The 14037-nt window shown below is 42.2% G+C and overlaps 1 protein-coding gene across 1 annotated transcript in view; it reads left to right on the plus strand.

The window, feature by feature from the left end:
• The first annotated feature begins 848 nt into the window (after positions 1-848).
• LOC129714814 (periplakin-like) overlaps positions 849-14037 on the plus strand; it is a 57765-nt gene continuing 44576 nt past the window's right edge. The window contains exons 1-6 of the mRNA XM_055664657.1: positions 849-2295; positions 4203-4229; positions 4825-4860; positions 6904-6921; positions 9432-9467; positions 13671-13694. Coding sequence (XP_055520632.1) covers positions 4848-4860; positions 6904-6921; positions 9432-9467; positions 13671-13694 — 91 coding nt within the window. The 5' untranslated portion in view covers positions 849-2295; positions 4203-4229; positions 4825-4847. The remainder of the gene's footprint in view (positions 2296-4202; positions 4230-4824; positions 4861-6903; positions 6922-9431; positions 9468-13670; positions 13695-14037) is intronic.

Here is a 14037-nt window from a genome sequence, read left to right on the forward strand (position 1 = left end):
GTCTCAGCTCCGAGTCCCGCTGCATCAGCCCCAGGCCGCCGCCGAAAGCCAGAACGCCGCACCAGCAAGTCGGGCCACCGCTGCTCAGCCCCGAAGACGGCCAGCTTCTCGTTGGTAAGTCCTGGCTGGCTCTGCCTCCGGAGCCTCGGGGTCAGTCGCAGGCTGGAGGCCGCCAGCTCCGCCATTAGGCCTCAGCGCAGACGGAGGCAGAGAAGGGGGATACGACATGAAAAAGTCGCATTCCCCCGAAGGAAGAGACAGAGAACATGTTCCACCCCCTCTAACACAACCCAACAAACTAAAACTTAACCAAAACAAGACAAAAAAAACAACAGAAAAAAGTAAAGACAGACGGACTGCAGGCGAGCCGCAGCTGTTAACAGCGCCGCCACTTCCGGATTTCGGTGGGTGGGGGGCGGTGGAAATTGGTTTCCCTCTCGGATGAAACCCTGCAGAAGGTCCGAGAAGGTAAAACGGATATAACCAGCGTAGAGAGGAGAGTGGGAGTGGGAAGATAGGAACAATATGTAATGGTGAATTGGGAGAGGGTGGATGATCACAACGGGTAAAAAGGCAGGGAGCGAACCGCAGTCTGGGTAACGACACCCAAGAATGAGAGCTATGGTCGGAGACAGACCGGCGGGAATACTTAGAGGCAACAGGTGTAGGATGGCACACAAAGGTGGGAGAACAATAACTAATGTGATTGCAATCGGACTGGCGGTTGAGGTATAATAGGGGAATTAAGAGATCTAGAACCGGCTTCGATGTGATTGGTACGCAGCGACGGGAAATGTCGTACAAATATGCATGCAGTAGGCGAATGGAAACAGCAACAGTAGTGGGAATAAAATGAGAAACGGATGTAAGAGGAAGTGGGAAAAGGTGGTGTAAATGGGAAGATTCAGCGTTAGGACAGGAAGCAGAAATGCGGTGAAGTGTGTGTGAGTGGGTGTGGCGGGTTGTGTATACTGGACGGTAGCTTTACCTATTGTTGGAAAACTTTTTTGTTGGGATAGAGATTCTGCCACCAGAGACATCTACTTTCGAATTTCAATTCCTTCCGAGACTCCCTCGTCTGGTGATCCCGTTGGGCGCATTTCTTCCTGACCACTCAACTTCGCCACTAGCCAGACAATTGTTACAAAGTATCAAAGCTTGGCTTCTAATCAACAATTCACACTACAGGTGTACATCTTTTATCTACCTGCACCGGTCCGAAACCAGTGATGCACAAAAGCACGATATATACGGATTCTGCGGAGACGCCCTCTAAAACTCAACCTGAATCACCCTTTTATGATTTCTAGTTTAGAAATTCATAGAGTATTTATGCATTTTAATTCGTTTTTGTCAATGCTCTGCCGGCTCATCTCATTTTTATTTTTCAAATGTTTGCAGCAAAGGAATTAAGAGGAGGTAAAAATATGGTTTGCCCGAAATAGTTTTCACGCGTCTTGGTAAATTGATATGTAGCTGATTAGCATTGCTTAATATGTCCAATGCATTGATTTTAAAGAACTTGAGCTTGTTTCAGATGTTCAACCTTCACTTTTGAGAAGCAGAACAGATGTGTCCAATATTGTCACTGCCCAGTTACATTGGACTGCAGTATGTAAAGTATGCATGTAGGTATTCAGGAAGACTCACCTTTTCCCTGGAGACTTTTCCGTAGATACATTCCAATTCAACAAAGTGGAAATAAATACATTATCTACAATAGGTTAGCGTGACTGAAAATATCTAAGAGGCAATATTTCACATGTTTTGTATTATATATTATAGCTTCGTTTAGAAACAGAGATGTAGATAGAAAATAGGTGCAGGAGGAGGCCATTCGGCCCTTCGAGCCGGCGCCGCCATTCATTGCGTTCATGGCTGATCGTCCCCAATCCCCGGTTTCTATTTTCACCAATCCAATTTGTGGTGGTCTATCAAAGCAAGGTCATGAAAGGTGCATAGAGTGCACTCACTTAGTGGATCCTTATTTCAGTCATTGGTGAGATATTTTGAGGAATGTACCTTTATGTGTCTATTGGGAATTTTATTCTATTGGATTCTGCAGCGGGAGAGACATGGAGCTCCGCTGCATGGAAATAAACCTTTAGGCCGACTGTGTCCACGGCGATCATTTGGCATTCCGTGCTAGTTCCCAGTTCCCGCATGTGATCGACAACCCTCCAATCTCTCCACATTCGCAGACATGGCTAAATATCTTTGAAACGTCTTAATTGGACTCGTTCTTATATTAAATTTATTTAACTTCAGATATAAGGAGACTACAGACTGATGTCGGTAAGGTCATTATTCCTCCTCTGGAGTTATATCCGGTTCATTTGCATAATTCATGAGAAGTTACCATGATATTTCTGGTGCTGCGTTAGACAATCGGTCTCGCAGGGAACATATCTTCATTTTACAATCAGATACCAAATACGATCATGTAAAAGTTATCATTTAATGTGCAGTTAAATTATATGAATGTACACAGCCCATTTAAAGCAGAAAGCGTATTTGGAGACGATTTATTTCCTTTGATTTCGATATGAGTAAACTATAGATTATACAATTAGAAAATTAGGTCATTTGACGACAATAATGAAAACCACAATATATATTAGTTAACGACAGGTTCAACCGAATTCTATTGCCAATGTAATTGTATCTGTCGGTGGAAGTTAATTAAATACGTAAGATACTGACATATTTTCCTCAGAGATTTCATAAAGACTAGACGAACTGCAGACATTTGGGTCTGCTCACCCAACGCACCCGTTCCCTACCCGTAGCCCCATGGGAGATGTGGTCCTTCAACGCAAGCCGTTCCCAAACGGAACATTCCAGCACTCCCCTTGTCTTCCTCAGCAGTGGTCTTAAAAAACAATTGTACTTCCCTGCGTGTAGCATTAGCAATTCACCCTCCCCTTTACTCGAGACATTGTGACGTCATCATTTGAAGCTGGTCGGTAATTAATCAATAATAAATCGGAAATAAAGCATACAATCTCCAGTGAAAGTGAAAGCCTCGTGGGGAAAAGTGTGAATCCGAATATTAAAAATCTTGTGAAAGTTGGTACTTGTAAAGCTATGATGGCGAATATCGTGTAAATGATAGAATTGAAATCGTGATTGAGGCTTGATTTTTCTAACGTTAATCTAATAGGTTGAGAAATAAAGCGTTAAATGTTCAGTGAAAGCCATCTCGAAGGGAAAAATGTGTATCGGAATATGTAAAGATCTTCTGTAAGATGGCATTTTTTTTAAAGCTGTGATCGCGAAAACCGTGTCAAATATAGGATGAAAGCTTCATTGAGGGTAGTCTCTGCTTAAGGAGACATTGCGACCATCATTTGAAGCTGGTGGCTTTAATGTGATGGTTTTTTGATGTTTTTTAAGCTTTAATCACCAATAACTCGAGAAATAAAGCATGAAATGTTCGGATAATGTCATCCCGGCCTCGACTGGAAAAAGGTCAACTGGAATATGTAATAATGTTATTGTCACCGCGTAGCTTTTTCGCAAAGATGTAAAGACAACCACACCCCCCCCCACACACACACACACACACACACACACACACACACACACACACACACACACACACACACACACACACACACACACACACACACACACACACACACACACACACACACACACACACACACACACACACACACACACACACACACACACACACACACACACACACACACACACACACACACACACACACACACACACACACACACACACACACACACACACACACACACACACACACACACACACACACACACACACACACACACACACACTAACACACACACACACACACACACACACACACACACACACACACACACACACACACACACACACACACACACACACACACACACACACACACACACACACACACACACACACCCAAACACGCACACAAACATACACATATACACAGCTACTAAAAATCAGAGTTTTTATAAGTATATGAAAACGTCATAAACACATTTCTGTATCAGCTTACAATGAAGGACACCGATTCTATATTTAATAATTACCAACGTCGTCGGAAAGTTAAACGGACCTCAAGTCAATTTACTAAGCTAAATGGCCAACGTAATAGTGTGTATGAATGAGTCAGGTATTTCTAGTGATGATGGAAAATATGAGTCTAACGTAAATACAATTCATCGCAGAGGAAAGTTTCAAGCAAACTAAGCAAGGTAACGTACATCTACGATGGGACATTTATCGCAGAAAACCTCGATGAATTTGTCATTCTTAGTGTGTATTAAAACACATGGAATGAATGAACGTATAAATGAACGAACGAATGAATGAAGGGTTTTAATGAATGAATGAATGAAAGGTGCAATTAATTAATTAATTAATTAATTAGATGGTTCATTATTTGATTAGTTAATTGATGCTTTATTGCGATGTATAATATTTTACAGCTGAATTCATATCCTGTCGCAAGTCGAGTTACCTATGCGTTGCATAATTTGGCAATACACATTCAGAATTTGGAAGAATATGTTTGTTAGTATTGTTATTATTATTATTATTATTATTATTATTATTATTATTATTATTATTATTATTGTTATTGTTATTATTATTAGTACTAGTATTTTTAAACATTATTATTATTATTATTATTATTATTATTATTATTGTTTATTGTATGTATTTATTTCATTATTAACTTGAAAATCATTCGTTCGCTTCAACCAAAAAAAATCATATAAAATCTGGATATCAAAAGTACGTTTAATGTTCAAATATATTGATTGTTCTGGTGATATTTATTCTCAGAACTTGATGCAATTAAAAATTACATGAAAATACCAGGTAGGTGACAATAATGACATTTTTGTCTGTATTGCTATATATGGTGTTTGTTTCATTCACTATATATTTGAAATGGAAGCCGTTTCAAATTGAATCTCCGTAATGCGGCAATGTATCCATCGCTGGAACCTTGGTATCAGCGTAAAACAAAAGTCAAAATCTTTAGGTCTTATGTAGAAAAAGGCCTTTAGATCTCTCACTTTGGTAGTAATTTATATGCTCATCATGTAGTTATTTATTGGGACGAGTGCGGGATGAACCAAAGTTTAGACATTTTCCATGGAATTTAATAATCAACGTCACCATTGTATTAAGTATCAATCTAAATATTTAGAATAAAATCAAGGGGCAATGCTACAGGCAGTTAACCGTAAAGGGTTTAGAGCCGGGAATCCCAATATTTTTCGCCCCGTTCACCCTTGGTAACTACCCATAACAATATTATTTCACTTATTTATGAACAAATGATGATGAACATATACTGATATACCAGAATCAGACTATGAGAAAAAATATGTACAAATCCAGAATCAGCAAAGTTCTCCCTTGGGTAGGCGAAATTTACACCATGGGGGTAAATTTATCCCAGGTTGGGTATCTTTGGTTTGAGGGTATGGACCTAGTGTATGTAGATAGGATTAGATTGGATTGGTTTCATTGTCTGGTTTCATTTATAGTGGGCAGACGGGTTGCTCCTTTGTTGTTTTGTGCTCGAGTAAGTACAATGTACTTACTGTAGTTTGCTTACCTTCTTACCGCAATGCACTTCATTTCCCGCTTTGTCAGCGGTGAAGCATATCTAAAGGATGTCAGCAGAAGATAATGCCCCTGCCCCACTTAAGAAACCTGAACGGAGACCTCTGGAGACTTTGCGCCCCATCCAAGGTTTTCGTGCAGTTCCCGGAGGTTGCAGCTGGTTGTAGGTAGCGGAAGCAGGTAGGGAAAGTGACAAAAACCTCCGGGAACCGCACGGAAACCTTGGGCGGGGCGCAAAGTCTCAAGAGGTTTCCGTTCAGGTTTCCTAAGTGGGACAGGGGCATTAGTAAGGAGTTAGGATTTGTTAACAATCACAACGCTGAGGATTCCTTGGGAGGGAACGGGGAACTTGACGGAGAGGTGGTGACCATACAGGACTGAATTCATTGCCTCCAGAGAACAACGGATATAGGCAGAAGGGTTTCCACCTCCAGTTTAAATTCCATTTGGAATATTTTGGAGGACCAAGAAACCAAGAACCAAGAACCAAGACACGAAAAGTCACCCACTTCTTCTATTCAGAACAACTGTTTGTCCCGTTGAATCATTCCAGCATTTTGTGTCTACATAAAACATAGAACAGCTCAGCACAGGAGCAGGACCTTCATCCCTCAATTCATGTCGCGACATGATGCCAAGGCCAATCCTCATCTGTCTTCACATAATCCATTCATCTACATTCCTACATATCCATATGCTATAGATATATTAATGCCACTATTAACAATAATTGACGAAAATGATACGATGGCCGTTGTTTCCTCTATACATTGCATTGGTAAATCGAATATTCACATGCAAGGCTCTTTATCATAAACATGCGAAACATACATGGACACGTTTGCTTCTCAACAAAAAAAAAGATTGATATGTAGAACCAACTGAACCAGGGGTTTACCGAAGACTATTTGCAGGCAAGCGATTAAACAATTGGACTAACAAATCACATCCTCAATTTGTGTATTTGACCAAATCAATCTCGGCGAAGAGATTCTGCGCACATCGCTTAAATGTTAAATACACCAAATAGTGCAAATACAATCATATTACAGTAAGATAATTGCTGCCCGTGTAATGGATAATTTGGGGAAGGAGAAGAAAAATTGAACATGTACACTGGGAGCAACCACGTGATCCTGTGTTGAAACTAATGAAATGGAATTTCCCGAAGATCCGAACGTTAGAAGCCACGTGTAACTGCAGTCCTGCCATCTTCCTGTTATAAATAATTCAGAAAACTAAAACAATAATATATATTACATATACATTTGTTTTTGTGATTTGTAGGGAAGGGTGAAGTCAAAGGTATGTTCTGAAACCATATAAACGATGGCAGTTCTTTCTAACAAAATGTCACATCTTTTGCTGCAGATTATTTTAATTTTGAGTGACTAAATAGATGCCTGTTGTTTTTGAGGTGTGCTTTTATACAATGCTCAAAACCAGCGAGGTACAACATTAAATCAAACAAGTCTAAAAATAAGTGAAAAACTATTATCCTGCAAAATAACAAGAGGCACATTCATCATTTCAAAACTTTTACAACATCTGGCGGCTAATTTGAGATCCTAGCCCGAATATAATTATTGAGCTTTTACTGATGCATTCAGTGCCGGATTTAGATGAAGATATGTACTAAGCTGTTCCACTTGTGAGGCCCCAACGACCGGACAGCCATGGCCGCCAAATCTCCCACAATCCAAAGCGAGGGAGAAAGTGCCCAGCGCCGACCAGTTGCCGTTGCAGTGCGCATGCGCAGGGCGGCCGATGATGTGCTGGCCGTGGTTGTGCGCATGTGCAAGGCGGCCTGCCGTGCCGGCGGATGAGGAGCGAGCGGAGCCCGGCGGCCCGGACACGGATAGCGGAGGGAGATGGAGAGAGAGAGAGAGAGATGGGGTCCGCCCAGAGTTGAACGGTAGGTGTTCTGCCTTGGCCGGAGGCCCCCCTAGACCTCGAGGCCCATCAACTTTTTCGGGGGGGGGGGAGGTGGCTAGAAAGTGGGAGCACTAAGCTATAGCTTGTTTAGCTTATACGTAAATCCGGCACAGGCTGCATTGACATTAAAATTGATCGTGCTCCATTTTATAAATGTAATTTGAATTCCGAAAATATCCATACCACTTTATATAACGTAATGACTACGTCGGGAAAGTAGGAACTGAAAATATATTTATGGGCGCCAATATTCCCGTGATGTTTAATTTATGTCAACTCTTCACGTTCTTAGGCTTCTTTATGTTAGATTAATAATTTGCTGGTGAATAACGGAAAATATACAGGTGGTTTTTCCTTTGAAGAATGATGCTGAATTTCACCACAATGTCAACTTCAAGTAAGACAGTGAAACAACGGCGCCCAATAGCAAATCCACTACATGTTACGGATATTGTCTCACAATTGTTATTTTGTTATTGTTATTTTGCTTTCATAAAAAACACGACATCCTCATAAACAGCAATAGTAACAACGAGCCACTAGGTTATGGCGGTGATATTACCGTGTCACTTCCCTTATTTTCCTTGGAAGTAAAACGTAAGTGCGTGTGATCTTGATGCTCAAAAGCGATTGTAATTCTGTCTGTGTGGGAAATGATGGCCAGCAGACCTACATGTTTTGCTCTACGCTGTGGCAATTTATAATCAGCCATTATCGCAGGAAATTAAATTTAGTTGGACATTTAGTGCAGTTTGCGGCATCACTAACCTAATTTGAGATTTCGTGCCCCTCCCAGATAGTTGCCATGTGTGGTTTTCTCCACGCATGCGCAAGCATTTGAGCATGCGTGCGTCTGCGGTGTTTGAGAATAGGAAATGTTCTTAATACCGGTCATGATAAAGTATAAAGACAGATGCAGTTGCAATGCTCATACAATTCATCACTCAATAGTTTAGCAAAACAGTAATATACGATGAATAAGGTCGTTTTCCACATTGGTCGTCTGACACTGAAAATTATTTGGCGATAGCAATTCAGACATTAAGTAATATACAATATATCTAAATTTTCTAAAATAATCCTGAGCCCCCTTGCCCAGCTGAACGTTTTTTTTATAACTATCTTCTTTGTCCACGTTATCACCTACTTTAGTGTCATACAAAGAAAGTGCAATGAATATTGTGCTAACGGTGTATCATAAATATTTCTATATTTTGAATTACAAAGCGTGTCCCGTCATTACTTGTATACTTAGTTTCATGTTCCTTAGGTCGAAATAGTTATTCGACTACATTTGAATTGTTTTTAAGTGCCGTATCGCTGCTTGGAGAAAAAACAAGATTCGTTTTTAACTTCTCAAAATTCTCTTTCGGCATGTTTCTATTTTGTGTCACATGATGAAAATTCTAAGAAATTATTCGCATGTGACGACGTTTTTCTTTGATCAAATATCCAGATGACAGTCATTCTTCCACTGGATCATCCACCATCTGCCCGTCATATCCATAGCGAATTTAATTATGGTATTGAAATCAATAAGAGGAAATTCTGTATTGGACATTTAGAAATAATGTTTTTTTGTTCCGAGAACTGCATGTAAAATATAAGTTCTTACAATCCAATGGTCGTAAAGTAATTGGAATGCAAACACCCAGTCCTTCAAAGTAAGATAACGCAGGTGCCGCCGAATATCGTTGCATTCTTTCCCAGAAGGATTTATTAGTATATGTGTCGTCAAAATATTTTTAATTACTGACTGTTTATTGATTGCATTTCTTCCAAACTCTTATTCATCCAACAACATGGACGCTAGTTTTATCCGATGGCGAAAATGATTAACTTTTAGTTTCATGCTTCTCTTGCTTCGTTCCCTGGAATAGATCCTGACCGGCTGAAAAAAGCACTTGCTGATATTGGTGAGACACTTATTCGAAACAAAACATCCGCTGTACCAAGGGAAATTTCGTGAAACTTGGCATCTGTTGCCGATATCAATTAAAATGCCACTAATGTTATAATGCATTATTTATGCTTTTGACTTGATGTGTTATAATTTGATGCATGTTAAATACATGCAGTATATGGATAGTGCACGATGTCAGAGTTTCTCAATTTTATAAAGAGTCCAAGTCAAGTCAAGTCAAGTCAAGTTTATTTGTCACATACACATACGAGATGTGCAGTGAAATGAAATTGACAATGCTCGCGGACTTTTGTGCAAAAGGCAAACCACAAAACAACCAAACAAATTATAAACACAATCATAACACACATATTATTTTACATAATAAATAATGGAAGGAAAAACGTTCTGTAGAGTTAGTCCCTGGTGAGATAGGCGTTTACAGTACGAATTGCCTCTGGGAAGAAACTCCTTCTCAACCTCTCCGTTCTCACCGCATGGCAACGGAGGCGTTTGCCTGACCGTAGAAGCTGGAACAGTCCGTTGCAGGGGTGGAAGGGCTCTCCCATGATTTTATTTGCTCTGGAGTTGCACCTCCTGTTGTATAGTTCCTGCAGGGAGGCGACTGAAGTTCCCATAGTGCGTTCGGCCGAACGCACTACTCTCTGCAGAGCCTTCTTGTCCTTGGCAGAGCAATTCCCAACCCAGATGGTAATATTTCCGGACAAGATGCTTTCCACCGCCGCTGCGTAGAAGCACTGGAGGATCCTCGGAGAAGCTCTGAATTTCCTCAATTGCCTGAGGTGGTAAAGGCGCTGCCTTGCCTTACTCACGAGTGCCGAGGCGTCTGATGCCCATGTCATATCCTCGGAGATGTGGACTCCCAGATATTTAACACAGTTCACCTTATCCACAGGATCCCCATTTATCCTCAATGGAGTGTACGTCCTCGGATGATGTGCCCTCCTAAAGTCCATGATCAGCTCCGTCGCTTTTTTGATGTTCAAGGGGAGGCTGTTATCCTGGCACCAGAGGGCTAGATCAGCCACCTCCTCCCGGTAGGCCTTCTCGTCGTAGTCTGAGATCAGGCCCACCACCACAGTGTCATCAGCAAACGTAAATATTGAGTTGGAGCTGAACCGAGCCACACAGTCATGTGTGTACTGGGAGTACAATAGGGGGCTGAGGACGCAACCCTGGGGCGATCCTGTGCTCAGGGTGAGGGACTTCGATGTATTCCCTCCCATCTTGACTACCTGGGGCCTGGCGGTGAGAAAGTCCAGGACCCTTGCACACAGGGAGGTGTTGAGCCCCAATTCCATTAGCTTCCCGGCAAGTCTGGTGGGGAATATCGTGTTGAAGGCTGAACTGTTGTCTATGAACAGCATCCTCACGTAGCCCCCCTTCTGGCTGTCCAGATGGGAGAGAGCGGTGTGCAAGACCTGGGAGACCGCATCGTCCGTGGATCTGTTCGGACGGTATGCGAACTGCAACGGGTCCATGTTCCGAGGGAGGAAGGCGCAGATGTGTTTCTTCACCAGCCTCTCAAAACATGTCATGACTACCGAGGTAAGGGCCACCGGACGGTAGTCATTCAGACAGGCTGGGGAGGCATTTTTTGGTACCGGTACAATGATGGATTTTTTGAAGCAGGCAGGGACCACGGACTTGTCCAGGGAGAGGTTGAATAATGTAGTGAGCACTGGAGCTAGCTGCGTAGCACAGGACTTGAGTACTCGCCCCGAGATGTCATCGGGACCTGCAGCTTTTCTCGTGCATGCACCGTATGGCGAATACCATGCCTCGTCGAATTGTTGCTGCCACGCCACCGTCACCGTGCAACACAGTAAAGCTGTCCAAAATGGCGGCGTTGGCTTAACAGCTGCGGCCCTCCTGCAGTCCGTCTGTTTTTTTTTCTGTCGTTTTGTTCCTTGTCATGTTTTAGTTAATTTTGTGTTATTAAGTTGTGTATGTGTGTGGGTGAGGTGGGAGAAACATGCTTTGGTCTCTTCCTTCGGTCTCTTCCTTCGGCCTAATGGCGGAGCTGGCGGCATCGGAGCTGTAGCAGCGGCGGAGACCCGACTCGGCACCGAATCGGTGGCGGCGGCGGCAGCAGCGGAGACCCGACTAGGCCCTGGAGCTGTGGCGGCGGCAGCAGCAGCAGCGGAGACCCGACTCGGTCCTGGAGCTGTGGTGGCGGCAGCAGCAGCAGCAGCGGTAGCGGAGACCCGACTCGGCCCCGAAGCTGTGTCGGAGGCGGCGGAGACCTGACTCGGCCCCGAAGCTGTGGCGGAGGTAGCGGCAGCGGAGACCCGACTCGGCCTCTGAGCTGTGGCGGAAGCAGCGACCACCCGCGGAGTTTGAACCGTCGCCTCGGCGCAGAGGGAGAACAAAGAGGGAAGAGACAGATACCTTAAGATTTTGCCTTCCACCACAGTGAGGAGGTGTTTCGTGAACTCACTGTGGCGGATGATAAATTTGTGTTGATTGTGTGTTTTTGTCATGTTTTTAATCATATGTATGACTGCAGAGAATCAAAATTTCGTTCAGACCGAAAGGTCTGAATGGCAATAAACGAATCTAATCTAATCTAATCTAATCTAATCTAAAAGGGTTGGAAACAACATGAAATAAACGATTGTTTTCCAACTGACCTTCGGTGCCCCGAATTCGAGGTATAACTAAATACACTCCAGAGGCGTGCAGAAAATAAGGCTTCCACGCTGGATGTATATTCTGAAAAGTCAATACATAAAGAAAAATATTGAGCAGCACCTGGCAGTGTAGATGTATGACGTTTTACCAGGGATAACCACTTTTTTGGGTCAGAATTATTATTTTCAGTACTGCTCTTCCTGATTCTGAGACTCATCAGATTACTGACTCAACATTAAAAAAGCCAAGTTGCAGCCTCTACATTATTTAATCATGTGGCTAAAACTGTGAGCTAAAATGACAAACCACGTTCCAGTGCATCAGGATTCAGAACATATAGTAAAATGTTAGTATGAGAAGTTAAGTGAAGATACGATTCAGTGAGAGTGTAATTGATCATGCAACATTTCATTTATTGATTCAGATTCCCACCATCCACATCACAATAAAATATGTAATCTAAACTTTGAGGAAGGCCACTTTTCCCAGGCACATTGAGCACGATAACCGCCGGTGACCGGGTCCTCCTTCCCCAAAGTGCATTTCAACCCGTGCGTGTTGTCAGTTACGTGCTCTGTGTAAAATGAACACGAGTCAAGCAATTAATTAATTGATTAATTGATTGATGAATGCGCAAACGGAACAAATCTAACATTGTTAACGCGAGCAACCCGAAGATCAGGAAGGAAATCCACGCGGTTACAGAGCGAACTCCGTACAAACTCCGTAGTTTGTCGATCCCGGGTAGGGCAGCAACTCTCCCGCTGACGCTCTTGCAAGAGTGAATTCAACCATTATTCAAACAAAGAGGTCAGACGTGTTCAATGACAGCCAGAAACGTCGAACCGACTTTTTTCTTTGAATTCAAGTGATGCTGATGATATCACCCGTCGACTAAAATATGAAATGTAAAGGCTTGAAAAGATAAAAGACAACATTTTGGTATAATGCCTGTGCAATTTATGCATATCGAGCGTATGTGTCATAACTTAATTAACTAATAATATTTAGATTTAGATACCGCGAGAATAGCAGCCAGTAGCTTTATCCCGTATCTGTCCACGGTGGACAGTTTGACTGTATTAATGTGTACACTACCCGCTGACTGGATAGCTTGCAACAAAAAACTATTTCACTGCACCTCGGCACACGTGACACAAACTGAACTAAACTAGTTTTAGACGTGCACTGAATGTGGCAAATATCGCAAACGATTGCAAATTAAATAAGAACAAAATGATAAACCTACAAGATGTGTCGTGTCAATATATTTTCTAAGCTGGCTTATTACCTGCCTTATCTCAGTGGGAAGACCAGGCAAGACAAAATACACTAATCCCAATTTTGTTAGCAAAGCATTTATTCCAATTACCAATGAACCAAATTCGAATAAAGCAATTCCGCCCCCTAAAAGCGTGTATGGTACTTGAACACGAAACGGATGGTTCAACACAGATATATCTATCATAGATATTGATTTTATTTTGTTATGTTTATCTGATGAACTATATATTCTTTTCGCCATTTTCTAACCATTGCGTTTTACTTTTTCCCGATGAAGACGCGCTAATGGAAAAAAATGCAGGTAACGGAAAATAATGGATTACATTTCATTGGTGCGAGCATAACACGGAACATAATTGTTTGGGTAATAGTTTATTGTGATACTATAGAGATATAATGTACAATATCAATTGACTTGGCCTCCCCACCCTTCTGTGGCAAAGAATTCCACAGATTCAACACCCTCTGACTATAGATATTACTCCCTTTCTCCTTCATAAAGGAATGTTCGTAAGGACTGGGGCCCATGTGCTACAGTCCTAAACTCTCCCACGTGGAAACATCCTCCCCACATCCACTCTATCTAGGCATTTCATTATCGGTAGTTCTGCTTTGTGACATTGTTCCGTTGGAGCCAGGGAGAT

Source organism: Leucoraja erinacea, chromosome 42 (assembly GCF_028641065.1).
Source record: "Leucoraja erinacea ecotype New England chromosome 42, Leri_hhj_1, whole genome shotgun sequence".
Classification (NCBI taxonomy): Eukaryota; Metazoa; Chordata; class Chondrichthyes; order Rajiformes; family Rajidae; genus Leucoraja; species Leucoraja erinaceus.